This window comes from Phalaenopsis equestris, unplaced genomic scaffold (assembly GCF_001263595.1).
Source record: "Phalaenopsis equestris unplaced genomic scaffold, ASM126359v1 Scaffold232799, whole genome shotgun sequence".
NCBI lineage: Eukaryota > Viridiplantae > Streptophyta > Magnoliopsida > Asparagales > Orchidaceae > Phalaenopsis > Phalaenopsis equestris.
The window spans coordinates 56,188-80,125 of NW_018250760.1; the positions used below are offsets into that span (position 1 = coordinate 56,188).

A 23,938-nucleotide genomic window follows, 5' to 3' on the forward strand; every position below is an offset into this window, starting at 1 on the left:
ATATATATATATATAAATCATTCAAATTTTTAAATGCTTGTACAAATATCATGGCTTTAGACTGCATGAAATTTTTTTATTTTTAAGCATGTACCTTCTTTTATCTGCTTGCATAATCAAGTTGTAGATTAGGTGATGATAATGAATATTAAATCTTTGTATTAGCATTCAAAAAAGACATTTATATCTTAAGCTTAGCACTAATTTATGATATTTATATTTAAGCCATTTTACAAGTTCAAATATTTTATATTTAAGTCAATTTGTAAGTCCAAATAATTCATATTTTTAAATTATTTGCAAGTCAAATTTGTCGATTTTTATTTAATTGTAAGCCTAAATCGCAGAAATTTCGGCATCACCCGACATCTACCCTGCTTAGGAGACATTAGGGAGAAGACCTAATCTGCCCAATTGTCTACAAGACATGATCAGAATTGTGAGATATTGTGGCCGTAGAGGAGCCTTCTAAGCTACTGATCTGAAAGACAAGTATGTGATTTCAACTAACCTGAAGAAAATGGCACAAGCATAAATTTCCTCATAAGTTGGAACAACCAGAACAAGTACTTTAAGTTTCCTGCATTTATACATTTGCTTGTGAGGCGGCGATGATGATAGTGAAACAAAATCAATGAGTCGATGAATTATCACACAACTCTCTCTCTCTCTCGATTAAAAGATAATGAGAGAGGGAGGGTATATTCGAGAAGTGGTTACCAAGCAAGTGACTGGACAAAAAGAGCTTTCAATCACTAAGCTAAGCGACCGTAGGTTAAGCTGCTCTATCTTGTACAAAATGAGGATGTGGGGAGATGTGTAGCCTTGCGATTCAAACAGAGAAGAATAGGGGAGAAAAAATGAGCACTAGCTAGGGTGTCTTCAATTTATGTGAACAAACACGTGTAGAGGAGAAAACAGGAAGAATAGTGGAGCGTTAAATTGACATGTGCGAAACAGACAACAACATGGTTGCAATGGCAGCGTTCGACTATCATGCGAAATGAAGTGGCGCAGAAGGCTACTCTGTCCAAAAAGAAGGGAGGGAGCGAGGCTTGTGATGGTTATTGTGTGCAAAAATTGAGACCGAGCATGACATAAGTTATGGGAGTCTTTGTTTCAAACCATAGAGGATGCTCACGCGAATAATTATGAGAATTATGACTGCGTGTGAGGAGTGGTTAATTTATCTTATTTTTTTTCTAAATAAAATTTTACGATCAACAAATGACACTCAATAAATATGGCACATACCCGAAGTAGATTATATTTATTGTAAACTAATAGACATTGCCGATCTCCAAAAGCTTATTTAAATGACACATTAAGGGTTTCACTTAGCGAGTCTTTGAGACACTGATGTCGACACAAAGCATGAATTTCAAGTTGGATATGCAGATTTATATTATTATAGACCAACTTTGGTTGAAGTCACCTCTATACTGAAGAAAATTATCAAATTTTAACAGTAGCTTTTGGCAAAAGGAATTTACCTTGGGCAGCAAAATTGATTGAATTTTTCGACTCGCCTATTCTTTTGTCGTTCATTTGACAAAGAGATTGAGATTATCTTATATCCTTTGTTTTCTGCTTTGAAAGGCTTAATGAAGGAATTGGCATGAGTTATCTCTGCAGACTTGTCAAGTGAGAGCATAATTTTGATCCTAACTTTGAGCTTTAGTGAACTTGTTGAAGGATGCATGCAGTGACTTAGTCTTCAGGTTTATGTTGAGTCATTGACAAGAAATCATCAATCATGTGTTTCATGCTTTATCAGGAATCCTAGACTTAAATTATGGGAAACCTTTTCTTCTTCAACTAAATAGGCTTCAACATATAGCATGGAGATCTCTTTTTTTTTTACATCAGAAGGTCTTAAAGCTTGTATATTTGTGAATGCTATAATTTAGTTGCGCATTTATTGTTTTAGTATAGATTATCTCTTTGATTTAGCCCTAATTCGTCAAAATTTTGATAAGTCTCTTAAATCTAGATCACTTGAATTCATCCAATCTGTGTCAGTTTGTGTTCGACTCGTTAAGAAACTCATGTCTGATTCGTTCGCTGAGTTAACAACGAGCCGAACATGAAGAATTTTCTTGCGCTCGATATATAAACGAGTCGAACACAGATAAATTTCGGCTCGTTTTGGCTTGAAATAATTAAATTACACACACACACAAAGATAATATATATATATATAGTGAAAATGTCGTCGTTCCACTCATTCCGCTCTGCTAGGGTTCCGCCCTATGGCGAACCCTAGCGTCTCGCGTTGCTTCCTTTCTGCTTCGAGATGCAACGTCTTCTCGCGATGCCTGCTTCGTCTCGGTGGTTTGCTTCCATTTGCGTCGTCTGCTGCGTTTCCTGTCTGCTCCTCGTCTGCAACAGAGCCGCTCGATCTGCGTCTGTGACAAACTGCTCGCCGTCTGCTCGAATCAGAGCGTCTGCGAGCCGCTCGACTTCGTCTGAGCCGCTCGTCGTTCTGCTCGGCTTAGCGCGCAAGCTGCGACAGAGCCGCTCGTTTCAGCCTCTGGCGTAGGCATCTGCGACAGATCCTGCAGCTTTTCTTCCCACTGCAGTTTGGCACTAGCTGCGGTAATGGCCTCAGGGCTTTCTTACGCTACTGCCCTCATCGGTGATAACCCCGCCAAACCCTCCTATGCTACAGTGGTTCACAAACACAGCTCCCCTTTTCATCTCGCAGATAGTGTCATCTCGCAGATAGTGCGGTATCAGATAGTGCGGTATTCCTGCAGAGTTACCATGATTCTGTTGCAGGAAATTACGATTGCAATCTCATAAAAAAAGTAGAGAAAAAGACGGGCAAACCAGCAATTTTCTTCTCTGACACTGAAATTTCAACTCGTGCAGGAAAATACAAATTTACACTAGTTGGAAAGTTTCAATTAGGTTGCCCGAAGATGGAGATCATCAAGAAGGTTTTTGAAGATTTCAAACTAGTTGGGGATTGACAGGTGGGCCATTTCGATGGAAGACATGTTATAATACAGCTGAAAACAGAAAATAATTACACGAGGATTTTCTCAAAGAAATTCATCACAATTGAGGGCAAACATATAAAATTGCTCAAATGGACCCCCAATTTTGATCCCAGTCAAGAACCCCCAATTGCACATATCTGATTCTCATTACCTGAAATTCTCATTACCTGAACTCTGAACTCAAACTTCATTTCTTTGATCTACCCATTTTTATGCAATTGAGATTATCCTTGAAAAATTTTTGCAGGTAGATTTACTTACAGTTCATTTCTCAAGACCCTCTATTGCAAGGATTTTGATTGAACAAGATATTACAATACCAGATGTAGAAGAAGTCTGGCTTGGATCTGCTCACAATGGTTATTGACAAAAAATTATTATGGAACAAAAATCATACTACTGCAAGCACTGCAAGATGTTTGGACACCCACAGGAGAAATGTTTCAAATTACTCCCACAGTTGAGAACCAATAGTTAAAAGCAGAAACACACTGTTAGCGCACCCCATGTGCCTGAACACGCTCCCAGCAAACTTGATGACGGCCAACCTAAGAAGGGAAACACTATAAGACAGGAGTTGGTGTTTGCCCCTGGGACCCCTTCTCCTGCCATACTACAATGGATAATGTTCGAACTGAAAATCAGGATAGCCCCGCAGCTCCTATTCAGGAAGCATCAGATGCAGAGGTAACAATTCACACTTCACATACACTAGAACCTATCGCGGTGGCAATGACTGTCTTTCCTTCTACTGTGGTTCAAACATCAAATCAGATCGAGGATCATATGAGCCATTATTCATCTACCTATCGCAGTGACAACGACTGTCTTTCCTTCTACTGCGGTTCAAACATCAAATCAGATCGAGGATCATATGAGCCAGTCTTCATCTGTTTACACTTTTCGGTGGAAGAAAAAGTCTGAGGCCACTCCAACTTGGAAACTTATTGGATGATACTTTGGCGACTCCTGGCAATGGCATGACTCTTCAAAGCTTGTTATCTGGTTCTGCATGTTTTAAATTTGTTTCTGCAATTTAGAATCAGTTTCCACCTCAATTTTATGAAAATTGAGAACAGTAGCCACCATTAAAGCCAGAAAGACCCCCTCAGCATTCCGTGGCCAATGGGTTGTCAGCGAAAACAGGAGAGGTGAAATAATAGACACCAACCCTCAAAATCTCTAAACGTGCCCCCAGCCGCAGCATAATCAGGATGTCAACAACCATCCACATTAATTTTAAAAAAACCTGGTGAAGGGGGAGCCCACCTAATGAGCCGGGGGGGCCTTAAATTAGAAACATCAATAGAACCGGCCCTTAGAACGTTATTGTAACAGGCAAACACATAAGCAACAGTCATAGAGACAGTGGGGAGAGAAATATGGTATTTAAAACTGTTTCTGGAGGTCCATAAAAACCAGAGGACCAATAAAGGGAGGGGAAACCCCCCTCTTTTAACATCAAAAACCTTCCATTGTCACAAATAATTGCTTAAAGTGACGCTATGTAACCAAGAAATACCGAAATGTGAGCCAAGCATATTCCAAACATTTAAAGAGTAAACACATTCAAAGAATATATGCCTCGTATCTTCCTTCTCAATCTTGCCAATATGACATTTGGAGGCCATTTTTAGGTCTTTCAACTTAAGAATGTCATCAATAGGTATTAAATAAGTAAGATAGCGTCAAAGGAAAAAGGATATGGAGGGAGATAAAAATTTATGTCAAATCCATTTTCCCCAGAACCAATTACGATAAAAGTGTAAAGTGCTATAAATAAGCTTGCAAATCGATTGAGAGTTGTTCATTTTTCACATGGGGAGATCCTTTCGTGAAGGAGTAATAGGAATAGTGGTAATATAACACAATTTGGAAAAATCCCAGCAATCTTGAGTAAATAAATCAGAAACCAATAAGGAATTAGTATGAAGTGGGTGAGAGTGTTCAGAGAGATGTGAAAATCCCCAATTATCATTCCATAAATAGATATTACCATCTCCTATGTCCTAAAACATGAAATCATTAACAGTAGTTCTGGCATTTACGACAGCTTTCCAAATTCAGGAATCACCAACCTTCCACTCAACCTGAGAAGTATGAGTTTGAGCACAATATTTCTGATGCAGAAAGGAAGCCCATAGAGATGAGTCCAATCTGAATTTAAACAAAAGTTTGCAAAGATTTATTTCCACAGTATGTTTCAAAGCTTTAAAACCAAACCCGTCAGCCTTCTTAGGCTTACAAAGCTTATGTCAAGATCCTCAAATTTTCTTTGCACTATTCCCCACCCAAAGGAATTTATTAAAAAGCCTCTACATAGTGTTGATAGCACCCTTTTTTGGGTTAAACACCTGCAAAGCATATAGTGGAATATTCTAAAGAACACTAGAGAGCAAAGAAATTCTGCCCCCAGTAGAAAGAAAAACATTTCTCCAATCGTTAATTTTGCGCTTGATTTTATCAATAACATCATTCATATGAATTTGTTTCCTCCCCCTAATCAAATTAACCCCAAGATATTTGAGAATGAGAGAGGCATGATGAAAGCCAGTATATGCAACTCCCCAATGATTAAGATATTGCTTAGCATATTTGCCAAGAAAACATCTGGCACTTGTCGCAATTAAATAGGAGTCCAGAACAATTCTGGAAATCCTTTAAGAAACCTATCAATTGTTTCATGGCAAGTTTAGATGCATTAGCAAACATAATCACATCAGCATAAGTAAGGTGTGAAACCATCATTTTTGCATTGTGAGAAAACTGTGTGTGAGGGTGTAATAGCTGGAAATGATTGAGCATCCTGGATAAATAATCGAAAGCTAAAATGAAAATAATAGGGGAAAGAGGGTCCCATGTTTAATGTCACGACGAGCAGTGAAAAAGTCATAAGAATTTCCATCAACCAGCACAGAATAATAGTTGTTAGCCAACCATCTTTTAATCAAGGTGCAAAAACTAGTATTGAAACCTCTAGTTTTCAAAACATTGATAATGAAATCCCAATTTATTGTATCAAAGGCTTTCTTAATATCTAATTTGATAACAAGATTGTCACTCCTGTATTTTTTATCAAGATCCTGCAAAATTTCCTGGGCTAAGAGAATATTGTCAGAGATATCACGTCCTTTAATGAAGGCCGACTGGTGAGGGGATATGAGTGAAGGAAGGTGAGGTTGAAGACGAGCCACAATCAGTTTACTGATAATTTTAGAAATCACGGATGTGAGTGAGATGGGCCGAAAGTCCTTCCAATGAGATTTATCATTAGATTTAGAGATAAGAACAATCAGAGCAGCAGAGAAATACTTTCCAGGATCTTCACCCTGAAAAAAACTTTAAATTGCAAGAATCACCTTTTTCTTTATGATGTTCCAGCAGGAAATATAAAAAGCAGAAGTGAATCCATCGGGTTCAGGAGCTTTCTGAGAACTAATATCTTTAACGGCAGTGAAAATCTCCAACTCAGTAAGGGGGGTCGGACAGAGAGAGGGAGGAAACCAAGTCCCTCTGATCCTCAAACAAATCCAAAAGAATATCAGTAACAGGTAGAGTATCAGCATACAGAGAAGAAAAATAATCAGCTGCATTGGAACCAATTTGATCAACATTAGTGAGTACAGAACCCTCATCAGTAACAATTTTAATAATGATATTTATGTTACGACGATGTTTGATAGTAGCAAAAAAATATTTAATGTTTCTATCATCATTTTTGAAATGATTGTCACAAGCTTTCTGTCTAAGAAAATCCTCTTCAATAGTGATTTCCTCCAAAAGAGTATGATGAGCATTAGTTAGCTTTGTCACAAGATCAGGAGTGTCAATAACCTGAGCTTCTAAAGTGTCATCCTCCTGGTGGGCCTTTGAAACCCTAGAATGAACATTGTCAAAAGTATCAATGTTCCACCTCTTTAAGTGAGAAGCAATATTTTTATGTAATTGTCACAAAATGAACCAAGGGTTATCACTCCATCTCGAGACCCAAGTTTTCTTTATCAAGTCAATAAAAGTAAGATGAGAAACCCAGACATTAAGAAATTTAAAATGATAACGAGCAGGTTTAGAATGAAAAGTCAAGCTAAGAAAAATGGGGTTATGGTCTTATGCAGCATGATTAAGATGATTGACATGAATAATGTTGTAGTAATCCAGAAAAAAAGAGTTTCCCAGAAATTTATCCAGTCTCTGCATAAGAAAACCCCTCCGCCAAATGTAAGGAGAACTCGAAAAGCCTAAATCATAAAGGTCAGCATCCTCAATATGATCAAAAAAATGGTTGATAAGGCTCGTATCAACCCTAGCCTCACCCCTTCTCTCCGAAGACAACATAATCATATTTAAAATCCCCACCAACGAATCAATTCTCAGTAATAGTTATACTAAAAAAAACCCAAGAGCAACATATTAAAAAAGAAAAGGATACAAAAAGGTTGTAAGGGTGGGCCTAGAAAGGTACCCTACCCACATGGTACAACACACAAAAAATTAAAGATACATGTAATACCAAGAAAGTCAAAACCACCAAAACGCACTTAGGGACGACTCAATCTAGTCATGCCTCTACCTCTAGTTCTAGAAAGAAAGCCAAATAGCAAATTGGTGAATTACGTGTCATTACCAGAAGTAACCAATGTATCATCCATTAGATTTCTGAGCTCAAGTAGATAGTCATTCTTCTTCTTCCTCTTGGTTGTGTAAACTTGTCATTCCTCGTCAGAAGACTGACTCATTTGATCAGTATGTTGGTCAATAGATTATCGAGCAAGTATATTTTGTTGAATCCCTTGCGCTTGACTAACAGTAACGCCTTGCTCATTTAGATGTGGTGGTAGAACTGCAGTAGAAGGATTGTCAATCGTTGGAACTACATTAAGTTCTAGTGAATGTAAAGTATGAATTGTCGCATCTGCACCGGATACAACCTGAGGATGAGAAGCTGCAAGGCTCTCCTGATTATCGATCTAAACATTTTCCTTTATGGATAAGGATCCTTCAGTATTGTTTTCAATAATGTTGGAAGGTGTAGGTTGCCCAACAGAGTCATCCAACAAAACATCAATCACAGAAACAAAAACAGTATTGCAAAGGGGGTCCCCATAGGCAATTAAATTAGACACCAAATCTTGTCTTGTGGTAATTTCCTCCACATGTGGGGTCGATGTGTCTTACTTGTCTTCTTAACAAAAGGACAATCACCAGTACAATCCTTATAGCTTAAGGGGAAGACAACAGTCAACTCCAAATTATTACCCATCACGTGGGCGAAGGAGTCTTTGACAGGTTCAAATGAAGGAGGGAGCTCACCCATCACCTGCAATGATGCCCCGTATGCACGGTGAGCGATAGAGTCAGAAAAGGCAAGCTCACAGACGCTTGGCGTCGAAACGCGGACAGGAGAAGCGAAGAGGGGAGTGCAGAGCCGGCAGAAGATGTGAAGACACGATCGCAGAAGGTCGGTGTCGAAACAGACGACGACGCTAAAAACGCGAACCAACAGACGTGTAGAGAACGCGAAGAGCTCCGCGTCGAAACAAGCGAGCAGACAAAACAGACAAGGCTGAGGACCCATGAGTGCGAGCCCTTTTCCTTCGATTGCTTATGAATCATACTCGACTGAAGCATAAACGACCGCAATCGTCATTCGAAACTCTAGCAAAGACAACAGAGACGACCGAAATCGCCATTTTATGTACTTATGAGTAATATTTTCAAAAAATAAAATTAACTACAAGGTTGTAAAGATTTATAATCAATTAATATTATTAATTAAAAAATAGAAAAAAAATTATAAAACTATATTTAAAAGATGTTTTAATATAAATAATATGTTTTAAATCTCGCACCAACCCTTATCATCCTATGGTTGAGTGAGTAGAGTTGTCAAAATGACTCTTTATTTTTTAATAGTTCGTGTTCGGCTCACTAAGAAAGCGAATCAAACACGAATATATTTTTTTTCAAAATATAAACAACTCCAACACAAACAGTGATATTTTTTAACAAGCCGAACACAAGCTGAGTATGGGCTTAGCTGGTGTTCGGCTTGTTTGCACCTCTAGTCATATTTGAGCTTACTAAGTACAACCTTCTTTACACACATGAGTCTTGAACTTGAGCTGTGATAGAACTTGTGTCTTTCTAACTTAAATCATTTAAGTTTAAAAATTTCGAAGCCTTTTTGGTTGAATCTTCAAAATCATGATAAGCCAAAGAAAAATAATTTTATCCTTAAATTTTATCATTCACATATTTTATATGACAACAAAATTTTTAAGCAAATATTTGGGAATTTCGACATTGAAGCATGGCGTCAACCCGAATAATCTTATTTTGAAAAGGGAGAATTTTGGCACCATATCTCTTTGATTTAGCTATAATTCATCAATTAATTAAGAAATTCTCCTGGTCCTCGATCAATTGAAATCATTAAATTGAAAAAACTTAAAAACTAGACAACTCATCATCAAAATAACAAGATGGGGCTCTCTTACTATTGTTATTTTTATGACTTATTAAATAAGAAAAGTTGTCAGCAACTCAGCTATTTGGTCTTATTGATTTCGACCTTTTTGGCCTACTTGAGTCTTAGAATTGAGCTGTGACAAAACTTGTGTCTTTCCAACTTAACTTATTGAGGCTTGTAAATCTCAAAACCTTTTTAGTTGAACCTTCAAGATCCTTTTTAGCCAAAAAGACAAATCTTTGCATTTTAACTTTACCCTGTATATATTTTATAAAGTAGCAATTTTTTTTAAACAAATATTTGAGGTTATCGGCATTGAAGCACGATGTCAGCTCAAATATTCTCTTGGATTGTAAGGAAATTTCGATATCAAATTTTTTGGGACCTCAACATGATGGATGATGCCAACCCAAATAACAACCCCCTATCTTACAGACCAAAATCCATTAACTTTTTTATAAAAAATAAAAAAAGCTCCATCTTATACAGGGGGATTTCATGATCAGTTAGAAACAACTTCTTGTACAACAAGAGAGTTTCTAGAAGGTCCTTTTATAATCTTCGGAGGCATATGCTCACTTTAAAGGACTCGAGGGACTTTTTGTTAGGCTTGCATTATAACTTGCAAAGAGGAGCAAAGAGTAACTAAAATTGACTCATGTTGGCTTACATTTAATGACCCATCTTTCAACAAAGAATATCAATTTGTAATAGAGAACGATGAGCAACTGAAGTTGACTCCTACTGGTTTGTATTTAATAACTTCTCTTCTGACGGAATTGAAGATATCTTTCGTTTGGTTATTTTGCCTTTTTGGGGAGTAAAGAATGATCAAAATCATATCCCGCTGACATGAATTTGATAAACCCCTCCACCAGTAGGGTTTAAGCTAGGATCATCTATTGATTTTGCCTTACTCATTTAATCAGTTGAGAGAACCTCAAAATTTGAATCACTTAGGCTTATCAGACTCGATAAGCTTCAGTATGACAACTATTATCAATGGATGGAAAAAACAAGGGTTTTACTACGACCGCATTAAGGTTCGTTAGTGAGGAAAATTGTCAGCAACTCGATCATATTTCAATTTGTTGAGTCCGACCTTCAAGGCCTGCTTGAGTCCTAGACTTGAGCTATAAATGAACTTGCGCCTCTGCAACCTGACTTGTTAAAGTTCGCAAGCTCAAAATTATCTCGCTTGACTCAGAATTATCACAAATCTTAAGGATGATGATTATTTCTTAATCAAAGTTCACTTATTTGGTTTTGCCTTATTTAATTAATTGATGAAACCTCAAAATTTGAATCACTTAATTTATCAAGTTGGAAAAGCTTCAGAAAAACATCTATTCTCATTAGATAGTCAAAACATGAGCTCATTCACTACGAACATACTTGATCTTATTAAGTGAAGAGAGCAGTCAGCAACTCGATCATATTTGAGCTTATTAAGTCTGAAATTCAGGATCCGCTCGAGCCAAGACTTAGCAGTAAACAAACTTGTGCTTCTCCAACTTAACATGTTGAAGTTCGCGAGCTAAAAATTTTCTCGCTTGAATTTCATGATAGTGAAAACACTATCATTATTGGGTCCAAAGCCCCAAATGTAAAAGTAAAAGGTTGTGTTAGGTAGTCAACTGTAAGCGTAAATTTTTTATCAAAAAATCATGCAGGAATCCTTTAAATCAATAGGTAAATGCAATAGCATCCCCTGGAAGAGACGCAGTGTATAACCTGAATACAATGAAAAATGTGCAAGGCTCAATACACCGGCTAAATAGGACACTTAATATTACACAATCGAGAAAAATGACTCATGTAGCCAGCGGCCTAAAATAGAGCCCGGGAGCGGGCGCTTAATTTGGCCCAAAACAGGAGCTTTGATCTCGCGCGGCAAAATTCCCCAGCAATGCAACGCGATGGTAGAAGTGGAGCGAAAGCAGGCGTGGATTGCAAATTTTCACAAAGGACGGATGAGGCGTGAACTTTCGCGAACCATGGAAGCTTCGCAGGCTACTGCAGTATTTTACAGATTCTTCTAGTTTTCCCCTCTTTTCTTTTGCGTAGAAGTTTCATGGGAGTCTATAAATTCCTGTCCTTTGTGTGTGGGGGAGTCAGTTCTAGATGTGTTGTCTTCAGATCTCCTATGGAGACCTTTTCCCCTCTTGTTAGGGGTTGCATCCGATGACAGATGGTGCTCCGGCTGTATCCTGCTATGAGGTGGTGTAGAATCCTTCCAATCTCCCCCTCCACTTCTCCCCTAGCCGCCTACCACCCCTATATCTCTCAATTACTCTGTCACCACCTCTACTCACTCCACAACTTTGTCATCTCGCTTACCTGCAACCAACCAAAATGTTATACCAACCTACCCAAACAGCCACCTTACCTTTCCCACCTTTCCCTACCACCGCCTTCGAATCTCTTCTACAAGTCATGACCGTAGATTAGTTTATTATTGTATTACCTTTCTGTTTGAGTCATGTTGCAGCCTTATTTCTATATTAATAAAAGTTCATTTTGTATTTTACTACATCATAACTAGTTCTGATATCATTTGGTATCATAGCTAGTCCAATCTTAGTCTCATCCTAAGGTTTCCTTGCATCTGCCCCTACCCAATCCACCTCTACCAATTTTTTTTTTCCCTTCCGATTCTCACCCTAACCATGCCACCACAAAGAGATACACATGACTCGGCTCGGAAAGAGATTCGACGAGAAATCCAACGTCTACAATTAAGAAAAACAGAGCTGGATGACGAAAACCAGGAAGAGTTACCTTTGACCATGATCGAAAGAGTCAAAGAGAAGACAAGGACGAGGATCTGAATTCGTTCCAAAGAGAAGATCACAGTGAAAAGGAATCAACTAAGTCGTTTTGGTATCCAATACCAAAGAAGGTCGAGAGAAGAGGCCACTTATAGGAGTCAGTGGGACAATGGCATCAAGATGGACCTCCTAGAATTTGAGGGAGGCATGGACCCCGATGAGTTTATCGACTGACTGCAGGCAGTCGAATGGATCTTCGAGTATAAAGATATATCAGAGGAAAAACGCGTTAAGGAAGTTGTAATTAAACTAAAGAAGAATGCCTTCTTATGGTAAGAAAATCTATAAAAACGGGGGAGAAGAGAAGGAAGTGAGAATTAAGTGGGAAAAGATGAAGAAGACAATGTAGAAGAAAAACCTCCCACCACAGTATCACTAGAACATGTTCCCAAAACCAGTTAGAGCTGGAATGTGAGCTGACAGAGCCAAAGGAGCACACGATCGCCCAATACCTTTGGGGTGTAAAGCATGTCATTAGCAATGTGGTCCAACTACAACTATACTGGACGTTGGGGGATGTCCAATCAATAGCCTTAAAGTTGGAGAGGCAGTAGAAGCAAAGCAAGCAACAGTCGTCCTTCAGACCATCATCCTCAGCTAAGTTGTCACCTGCAACTCCTACAACCAATAAAGGTGTCGTGGGAGGAATTAACAAAACTGGATAGGGAACTGATAAGGTAGAACAGAGTGTAAAAAGCCAGAAAGAAGCAAATCCTATAATACGGTGCCAGCCAAAAAGTGTTTCAGGTTCCATGACTAAATTTAATAGCCTCCAGCTGCCCAACTAACTGAGATATCGCACTCACAAATCAAGGTGTCGTCGAGGAAGTTGATGAGGAATCTGAAGGTAGTCTAGAAGAAGAGCTTCAGCTCCACGAAGATGAGGGATAAGCATTAGTCATTCAACGAACATTGCAGTCCGAGCCAGAACGGGACCAATCCTAATTAAGACAGTATTTTTCACACCAAGTGCACCGTAAGGGAAAGGTCTGCAACTAGGTCATCAATAGTGGGAGTTGCGAGAACGTTGTATCCACGCTCATGGTGAAAAGGTTGGGATTGAAAATGTAGATGCATGCTCAATCATATTCTCTTACCTGGTTAAAGAAGGGAAACGAGATACGTGTGAAACAACGGTGCCTTGTTGATTTCTCCATCAAAGACTAGCTAAAAGAACAAATATAGCTAAAAGAACAAATATGGTGCAACATGGTTCAGATAGACGTCTGCCACATTCTTTTCGGAAGGACTTGACAGTTCGATCGCAAGACTCAATATGACGGGTTAAAGAACACTTATTCTTTAAGGAATGATATGAAACACGTCGTTCTACTACCTGCTAAGGATGTAAAAGACGAAAACGATACAAAAGCAGCAATAATTCCCCAAACCACTTTTCTGCAGTCAATTAGAGATGCACCCGTAACACACTGGCATTAGTCCTCTTTGAAGGAAGCGAGAAGGAAAGATAAGTACCAGCACTACTACAATCATTACTGCAGGACTTTCAGGATGTTATGACCTCCAACTTACCAGAGGGGATACCATCACTAAGAGACATCTAACACGCCATAGACCATAAACAAGGATCCATACTACAAAACCGACCGGCCTATAGACTAAGGCCAGTGAAATATGAAGAGCTACAACAGCAGGTGCAAGATCTCATCGCAAGGGGCTACTCAGAGAAAGAACTTGAAATTAACATCAAAGTACATGTTTGTATCTTATGGATATGCATGCCTTACTGAATAGAGTATTTTGTATTAATTTTTATATCTTTCCACATATAATATTTTCAGACGCTTAAAATTGATAAATTAAGATGAGAAAGGGAGCATAGGAGTTTTTATTATTGCTTAGCATCTTGATGCACTTGCATAATGCACAAATTTTAATGTACTAGCATGAATTTTGTGATAGTTCATTTGATGTAAAAATACCATCAAGAAAATTCATTTAAGTATTGAGAACACTTCAAATCTATTGATTGCATGAATATCTTATCATTTAAATGTATGCAAAGTTTTATTTAAGAGTTAAATTGGTCGCCTTTTGTCCTCTTATAATTATGTAAGTATGATGGCATATGTAACAATCATCTATCACCCATAATATATAACAGTCTATATCTGAGGCTTTAATCTCATTGGGAGGGTAATCAATCATTTGACAAAAAAATATATTTCCTTTTAGCCTCTCCCTCTTGCATGCCTCACCACTAGCACACTTTATCTCTTTTCTTCTCTCAAACTCACTTTATAATCTCCTTTCAAACACCTAACAACACTAATTGATGTATTAAAGGGTTTATGGCCCCCCTAGCAAGCTATCCATATAAATCTATCTTACAATGGTAGAGAGTTTATTTGATCATCTGTTGTTATATTTTATGTATAGAGCCTCTATAAAACACTAACACATGTACTTCTTAGTATGATGAGCATGAAAATGCTCATGCTTGCTTTTTATGCACCACCCAAGCATACTGCTTTCCAAACCCAGTTTCGGACAAACTTAAGCTTACAAATAATAAAAATGACAGCTTTAAGATGTTCTTTGGTAGCTAGATTTAACTAGGATTTACACAGAGATAGTGTAAATCTTGCCAAAGAATCAAAATAAAAATTTTAAAATCTATCATATCTAACATCTCATTTTGTCTCCGTTTCAACCTAAATCCCATATTTACCAAATTCAAGAGTTCGACGGATATAAGAGATTTAGCTAATAGAGATGAACAAAGGAGGAGAAAGACGAGGGAATTAATATCCGTTCATGCCTTAGCCTGCAAGAGCCCATCACAATTTGCTTCTTCTTCCTCAATGGTTTCGAGTGGTAGTGAAAGGGGGCAAAAGATGTGGTATTTGGACACACCATTGCAATCCCATTCTTGCAAGCTCTCATCGCAAATTCAGTGCCTTTTTTTTAATTAAGGGATTAGGCAGGAGAATAAAGGAGAGAAAGACATGGGTTTCTATGGAATTAGTTTCGGTCATTAGTTGTATTGTGTTAACTATATTATTTTAATAATAAGTATTAATTAGTTAAAAAGATGTTCTCAACATTTTGGAGGCATCGGCTGAATACTTTTGATGTATGCAAAGTGTTTTGAGTCTGTTTAGTGTGACGTTGTGTCTGTTGTCCACTATTTTCATTGTGCTTGATTAAGCTAGGTTATAAAATACTTATTAAGGTCAACCATGACATGAATTGTTGTCAGATAGAGTCCACCATGCAACTATTCGGAAGAAAATTTCCTGGCAATAGGAAACCACATTATAAAATCTGATGTAAAATCGCATCAACTTATTTCATAAATAATATATCATACATTTCTCTGTGTCAATAAAGGTTTAAATAGGAAAGAACCTCTAATCTAAATTTTTCTATTGGAAAAAGCCTGGTTTCATATCTAAAATATAAAAAATTTTACAAGTGGGAGCCATGGACTTTCCCATGAAATTGCAGTTATGTAAGAATTGCAAAGTATATTTACAGTGCGGTCCCCAAACAAATAAAAGACGAGATGATATTAGCGGATGAGAATAGCAGCAAAGCATACTTTTTAAGAGAATGAAAAAGAACAGATTGAAAAGGAACAGATGGATAATAATTTTCAGCCACTACAAGATCAGACATTACAAACATGAAATTAGGTATTTTCTAGTGTAACTGACATATAACTAAAATATAATATATTTGCAGAACTAAAAATGAAGCTACAAGATTTTAAGTAGAGCTTCATATATAGGTACCTGATGGGGATCATTCATGGGGATAGTAAATGTGCTGTTTGGGTAGATACGTAACTCCTGAGGCTTTCCAGGATACATCTGAGAACTAGAAGCGAGTAGAACAATGCCTTTACCTTTTAAAACAACAAATACTTCTTCACATGAGTGACGATGGATTGCAGTTCGAGATCCTGGAGCATATGTGTGAAGCCAAACTTCAACCTATAGGCAGAAAAAAATGTAAGATTAATTATCCACAACACTGTCACCTTCAGAACTACTAGAAAGTTTAAATTTGGAAGGAATGGAAACAAAGTGACGGTTGATTGCAATGATAACCAAACATCAACTCACCTGTATTCATAGTTCGGTATTTGGATGGTTTGGATTATTTGTCTGCTGCTTAGAGGCTGGAGATGTGGATGCCCCTGGGTTGTTCTTTATCGTGAATACCTTTGTGTGGTTCCTCTTCCTTGCTTACGACTATGTGGTGGTTTACTACTCACCTGCTGTACTATTACTACACCATGCTCAGTTTGGCATTTCTTGCTCCTTTGGCAGGAGCTATTTCTGGATGAGGGCTCCCCTCATTTTCCTATTCCTTTTGTGGAATTTCTTTCCTATTGTGTTCCTCTGTTTGATGTATTGCAGGAGCTCTCGTATGCTTTCCTCTGGACTACAAAGATTATAGTGCGGTCTTGGCCTCCTCAGTTTACTGCCTATGATGGAAAGGGATATGGTTTCTCTCTTTTGTTTGTGTTTTGGTCTCTGCAGAATTCTCATGTGGCTTGCTCTACACATGACTTATTTGGGTCTCAACTAGATGTTGATGTTGTCTCTTCAAACTCATCGAATCACTCGAGCTCTTTCTTTGATTTTTTGGTTGTTTTTGGTGTACATCTATATATTGGGTATACTTTTCTTTTGATATACTGAATCTCGTGTTATTTTGGGTACACAATACCTTTTATCACTTTTCTTTCATTTTTTTAGCGTGGAGTTTTAATGTGGATAGAGAAACCCCTAGGACCCTACTTTTGTTTTTAGATGGGGATCATTCTTCCCTCTCTCACTTTTGTAAATTTTCTTATATTAACACATAGGGAGCCACGTGCTGCTTTTTCCTTAATATTAACACTTTTTTTTTTTGGTGGGAAAAGCAACGGTGGCTTCCTACGCGTTAATTAAAAGAAAAGGTACAGAAATTGCAGGAGGGAGGATCCCCGACTATGAAAGCAAAAAAATAAATTTTAACACACCTCTAAGGGTTCCTCTACCCACAGTACAACTCACACAAAAGAAATAACCAAAAATTACAGGTAAACCCAAAACCAAAGAACAAAACTCAAAACTAAGTAAACATGTATTCGTGTATTGCTTAACATGTAAAGAGAAAGAAAATGTACAAAAAATTGTCTTCAGGTTGGTAGTAATTCTCCGAGAGCACTCCCGCGAGTAACAAGAACCTTAGGAAATTTGGAGATCAGAGCAGAGAAAACCAAAACAACAGTAGGCCAGCGGAAAAAGTGAGAGCAGAAAACAGGGAGACAAAACCAGGCATGCTGCAAACCGAACAGACCTGCCAAACAAAATAAAAATCCCGCAAGGGGAGAAGTGAAAACCCCAACCACCATACAGAAATAAGGCCCTTAGTGGTAAAGCCAAGCAGCACCAAAATTTAAATTCAAACATATGGCAGATTCAAATTGTCCCCAGTGAGAAGACATCTGAGTGAAGCAGGAGGATAAATGCCAACGTGACAAACCTCCCCTGCATGTTTGGCTAACCAATCAGCAGAGGAGTTGCCCTCTCTATGAATGAATTTCCAATTTACTTCTAATTGTCTTGCAGTCATTAAAGCTAAAATACGTTTAAAAGTGCAAATTATATCCCAGAGGGAGGAGAGATTCCCAAAAGTATATCATAGAGCATTTTAGAATCGGTTTTCACCTCAATTGTATGAAAATTGAAAACACTTGCCACCATTAAAGCCAGAAAAAACCCCCAGTATTCTATGGCTAATGGGTTGTCAGCGGCAGCAGGAGAGGTGAAGTAGCAAAGACACCTACCATCATAATTTCTAAAAATGCCCCCAACCGCAACATAAAAAGGATTCCAACAGCCATCCACATTAACTTTAACAAAACCCGATGAGGGGAGAGCCCACCTGATCAGCCGGGGGGGGGGGGGGGGGGAAGATATCATTTGTACCGACCCTTAGGACCTTAGTGTAATACGTCAACACATAAGAAACCGTCATAGAAACAGTAGGGGGAGAGGAGTTAAATTTAAAGCTGTTTCTCGATGTCCAAATAAACCATAGGAACAAAAAAGGAAGGGAAAACCCCCCTATCATCAAAAACCTTCAATTGCCACAAATAATTGCTTAAGATGCCCCTATGCAACCATGAAATACCGAAATCTATGCCCAACATATTCCAAACATTTAAAGACAAAGCACATTCAAAAAATATGTGTCTCGAATCTTCCTCTGCAACTTTGCACATAGGGCATCTCGAGGCCATTTTAAGGCCTTTCAACTTAAGAATGTCATCAATAGGTAGTAAAGAAGAGAGATAACGCCAAAAGAAAAAGGATATAGAGGGAGTTAAAAATTTGTGTCAAATCCATTTTCCCCTAAATCAATCGAGGTGTGAATGTGAAGTGTCATATATTAATTTGCAAACTGATTAAGAACTGTTCCTTTTCCACATAGGGAAATCCCTGCATGAAGGGGTAATAGGAATAGTAATAATATGCTTTGCATTTTCCTCCCCCACCATAGAACATAATTTGGAGAAATCCCAGCCATCTTGAGAAAAGAAATCAGAAACCAATAAGGAGTTTGTAGAGGGTGAGAGTATTCAGAGAGATAAGACAACCTCCAATTATCATTCCAGAAATAGATGTTTCCGTCACCTATATCCCAAAACATAAAATCATTAGCAGTAGTTCTAGCATTAACAACTGTTTTCCAGATACGGGAATCACCAACCTTCCACAAAACCTGGGAAAAGTGAGTTTGAGCACAATATTTCTGATGCATAAAATCCTTCCAATGAGTTCTATCATTAGTTTTAGGGATAAGAACAATCAAAGCGGCAGAAAAATACTTTCCAAAGTCTTCACCCTGAAAAAAACTTTGAATCGCGAGAACCACATCTTTCTTTATGATGTCCCAGCAGGAAATATAAAAAGCAGAAGTGAAACCATCGGGGTCAGAAGCCTTCTGAGAACTAATATCTTTAAGGGCAGTGAAAATCTTTAACTCATTGAAGAGGGGTGGGGGGGGGGGGGGGGGAGGTCGGACAAGAAGAGGGAGGAAACCATGTCCCTCTGCTCCTCAAACAATTCTGATAGAATATCAATGACCGGGAGAGCCTCAACATAAAGAGAAGAAAAATAATCAGCTGCATTGGAACCAATTTGATCGGCATCAGTAAGTACATTACCCTCATCAATAACAATCTTAATAATGGCATTTATATTACGAAGATACTTAACAATAGCATGAAAATATTTAGTGTTTCTGTCTCCGTTTTTGAAATGAGTGTCACAAGCTTTCTGTCTAAGGGAATCCTCCTCAATAGTGATTTCCTCCAAGAGAGTATGATGAGCATTAGCTAACTTAGCCACAAGATCAGGAGTGTCTATCACATGTGCCTCTAAAGCATCGACCTCCTGTTGGGCCTTCGAAACCCTAAAATGGACATTGCCAAAAGTATACATGTTCTACCTTTTTAAGTAAGAAGCAATGTTCTTATGTAATTGCCACAAAATGAACCAAGGGTTACCACTCCACCGCGAGACCTAAGCCTGCTTAATCAAATCAATAAAATTAGGATGAGAAGTCCAAACATTAAGAAATTTAAAGTGATAGCGAGCAGATTTAGAATGAAAAGCCGAAGTAAGCAAAAATAGGGTTATAGTCCGATGCAGCATGATTAAGATGTTTGACATGAATAATATTGTAGTAGCCCAGAAAAGATGAGTTTCCTAGAAATCTATCCAGTCTCTGCATAAGAAAACCCCTCCGCCAAGTATAAGGAGAGCCCGAAAAGCCTAAATCATAAAGGTCAACATCCGCAATATGCTCACAAAAACGGTTGATAAGACTTGTATCAACGTTAGCACCACATAATCAGATTTAGATCCCCTCCAACGAACCAATTATCAGAAAATAGAAGCACCCCTATGAGTAAGTTGTCGCCAAAGGAGAAGTTTGTCCCTTAAAAGAGAGCTGGCATAAATGAAAGCAGCCCAACCAAAAAAATTCTCCAACTGTTAATGAATAAGAACATATTGCAAATTATCATCAATAATGTTAAGAGTGATATCATTCTGCCAAAAGAGCCAAATTTTATTGTTCATATTACTATAATGCATGAAACCCTTAAATTTCTTAATGATATCATCTTTATGAACCGTTACAAACGGCTCCAAAAGAACAAAAATGTTTGGCTTATGGACCCTACATAAATGTATTAAACGATTAAATGAGTGGGGGTCCGCCACTCCTCTAATGTTCCATACCAAAATGTTAAACATTTTGACCCATGACACCCCCTCCTAGCAAACATAGGGGGAAGATGCAAGTGCTCACCCTCCGAATGGTATGTGACATCAATATTGTTTGCCTGTGTCATAATTGGGAGTTCTGATTTCCTTCTACCTCTTCTCCTGCTATATTTTTGAATTGTCCATTCAGATTCTAAAGCCATGGCAGCCATAGCAGATGGGTCCGGCGATGGGGGAGTAACCGATGGAGTAGTATGTTGATTATTTGCTTGTGGGGGATCCTAAACCTCAAATTGTTCAGCTAAAGCACCAGGGATCTGAGCCACAATTTCCAGTTCTTGTGTGGCAATGAGATCCACAATTTCAACTCTCTCTGTGGGTACAGGGCCACGCGTGCTACTTCACCAAAATGAGCAGCACTGGTTGACTCCAAATAGGCAGTAATTTGATCAACAGGGCGCAAGGTACTTCAGCGGACTGAGTTACTGGTTCAAAATGAGTTCAAAGAGCAGATTTCTGCTCAACAGAGGCCACACGACTAGAAGTGGATTTCCTTAATATATATATATATATATATATAAAGATGTCGTCGTCCCGCCACTCTGCTAGGGTTCTGCCCCATGGAGAACCCTAGCGTGAATAATAAATTGTGGCCTCTGTTGATGCTGAAAACAATTTGCTTACATGACACCTTAAGTCGTAAGATTTGCCCACCTCAGATTCATCAACATATAGCTTTGTATAAATCAAATCATATTTAATCTAATTTTAACTTTCTGTCACTTTCTGTCACAGCCCAACTGGCCCCTTTTTAAGGGTCGGTTGAGGTGCGACAGAGGCTGGCAATTTGATCAGACCAACTCTCAGCAACACTCATCCTGACTTCTATAAACAGAAGATAATGGATGATGAATTAATCTAACTGGATCGCCGCATATGTGATACATTGCATTTCAATTACATAGTCAAAAACATGGAAATTAAATCATAAAAAATGTGAAAATTATACAGAGCTGCTAAATCTAAAATAATAAAAATATTTACCCAAAACTTATGCACAAAACTTTCAAAACTAACGTGCAAAAGTTGTACAACGACACACCTGACTACTCGCCCTTGTGTTCGTTGCCCCTACCTGGAAGGCAACAACAAAGAATGAGCAAATAACAGCTTAGAAAAATAATCAAAGTTAATATAAGATTTTGCACATGAAAAAGAAGCAACGTGCATGCTCGTAAAAAACTATACATATCTACAAATAAAGCATAACATGTCAACATAAGAAAGCAGGTACAGAAATCAAAGCTATAGTGTAATATATAGATCGTAAGCATGAAATCATAAATATAATCAAAAACATGTTCATTCATTTCATAGAGGTCATATCATAATAATGTTACTTGTGTAATATATAGGATTTAATTATTTTCATGTTCTTTCATAATGGGACTTCACCCTGCCCCAAAGGTCATATAAACCATTGATAAAGGTTAGGTTTCCCCCAATATAGCAGTTATCAACAGCTCCCCCTGATACGCACGATTCTCTAACATTTTGTCATCATCTAATCACAAAGGTTCCCAAAGTTTCATCACCGTATAAATATTAGGAGTCGAGAATACATTCCTACATGTAATAGTCTACCCATACATTACCCATGACATTTCTTATAGCATAATAATTGTAGCATACATTCGTGGATATTTGATATACATATATGAATAAAAATGAATACCTGCACTTTATCATAGTATAGCATAACATGTATGAATCATAAATAAATATCTGCAATATATCATAATATATCATAACATCATACGTATAGTAAAAGACGTCCACTTATATTCATACATTTTAAGTACGTAATCATCTACAATACACATGAAGTCTAAATGCTTCTGTGTCGAACTAGAAATCATATGCAAACCTATAGAAGATTGTTTTTTTCTTAAATTAGCACAAAGATTATTTCAGCTAATTAGACGAAGCAGCCCTACAACGAGTGTCCACACGCTCGTCTCAAGCTCGTCGCCTTATATAAATAATCTAGGGAACGTTAACATCATAATAATTCATAAAATTCGGGTTCATAACATGTTTTAACCCAAAGCATAACTTATTCGCCTGAAACATACCTCAAAGGGGTTTTCAGCATAAATCTGTCTTTTAGAAATCGACAAATTTACATCCTATCACCTCTAACTTGACTTCCCATTCGATAACTCGTGCTAACCTCCTTTTGGAAGCTTGTAAAACAATTACGACACTTTCGACACACAATCGACGCCTCTGATGGCTACCGAAAACGAGAAAAATACGAAAGTGTGAGGAATGAAATGAAAGCAAGCGAGAGAGAGATTCATACTCTTGGATTTCACACCAGAGACCTAAATCCTGAGTTGCAGCCACCCTATTCCCGTTCAATTTGGTACCGCTCACCCTATGCACTGTAGCAATGGGTCGCAGAGCTTGCCTGCATCTGCCAACCGTGAAAGGGACATGGAGAGGGGGAGTTTGGAAGAAAAAAAATAGGGAGAGAAGGGAATAGATTTGACTGATCGAATAAAATAAAGGTGTAAGAGAGGTTCATTGGCTACAATAGCAGAGGTTAAGGGAATAATTAAGGTTAAATAAAGTTTAATTAATTTTATTAAACTTATCTTTAGAGTTTTATATTTCTCAAACCATTCATTATTCAAGCATGGTGTTCTATATTGAATTAATCGATTTCATGCGTAGAATTTAATAAAATTATTTCGATCAAATTCTAGGAGGTGAAAATTTTTGGGTACTTTTACAATTGTGTCGAACTTTACCTGATTTCTGGAATTTATGCGTTGCAAATCCAACCCTAGCTCTAGTGTTGTGTTGTTTTGTTGCAATTTATTACTTTCCTACAGTTGTTGTAATGTCAATTTTTTCTTCAATTTTGTAATAAAATTTGTTTTCCTTTAGGTTTTAAAAAATTCCAATATCATTAGGTATCAGAACTAGCCCAACCATAGTTTCATCCTAGAGTTACCAAAATCCACTAATACCTAACCCAAACTCCACCCAAAACTCTTCGCAGTTTATGTTTCAAATTATGCACCCTAATTTTTTTTCCCTGCCCTAAATCAGCCCCGTTCACTCCCTTTCAACTTTCAAATCTAAATCTTAGTCATGCCACAAGAAGGCAAGTGTTGGAAGTCGTTCAAAAACTTATCACAGAAAAGATACAGCATGAAATCCGCCGACTTCAGTAAAGGCTTACATAAATTGAGGAATGGACCCACAGAGAGATCACTGTCGACTGTGATAGTGAGATTTGAAGAGGAAAGAGGGAGGAAAACTTGAATCCCTTTTATTGGAATGATTCTAGTGAAGAGGTTGGACCAC

At 37.8% G+C, this 23,938-nt stretch overlaps 1 protein-coding gene across 3 annotated transcripts in view; it reads right to left on the reverse strand.

The window, feature by feature from the left end:
- Positions 1–23,938, reverse strand: part of LOC110038422 (auxin-binding protein 1-like) — a 56,827-nt gene that overhangs the window by 26,724 nt on the left and 6,165 nt on the right. For 2 of the 3 annotated variants that reach the window (XM_020743269.1, XM_020743271.1), the window contains exons 3-4: positions 21,663–21,695; positions 16,064–16,264 (exon numbers count right to left, since the gene is read on the reverse strand). In XM_020743269.1, the coding sequence (XP_020598928.1) occupies positions 16,064–16,264; positions 21,663–21,695 (234 nt within the window). The remainder of the gene's footprint in view (positions 1–16,063; positions 16,265–21,662; positions 21,696–23,938) is intronic. The other variant, XM_020743270.1, reaches the window with a different exon arrangement.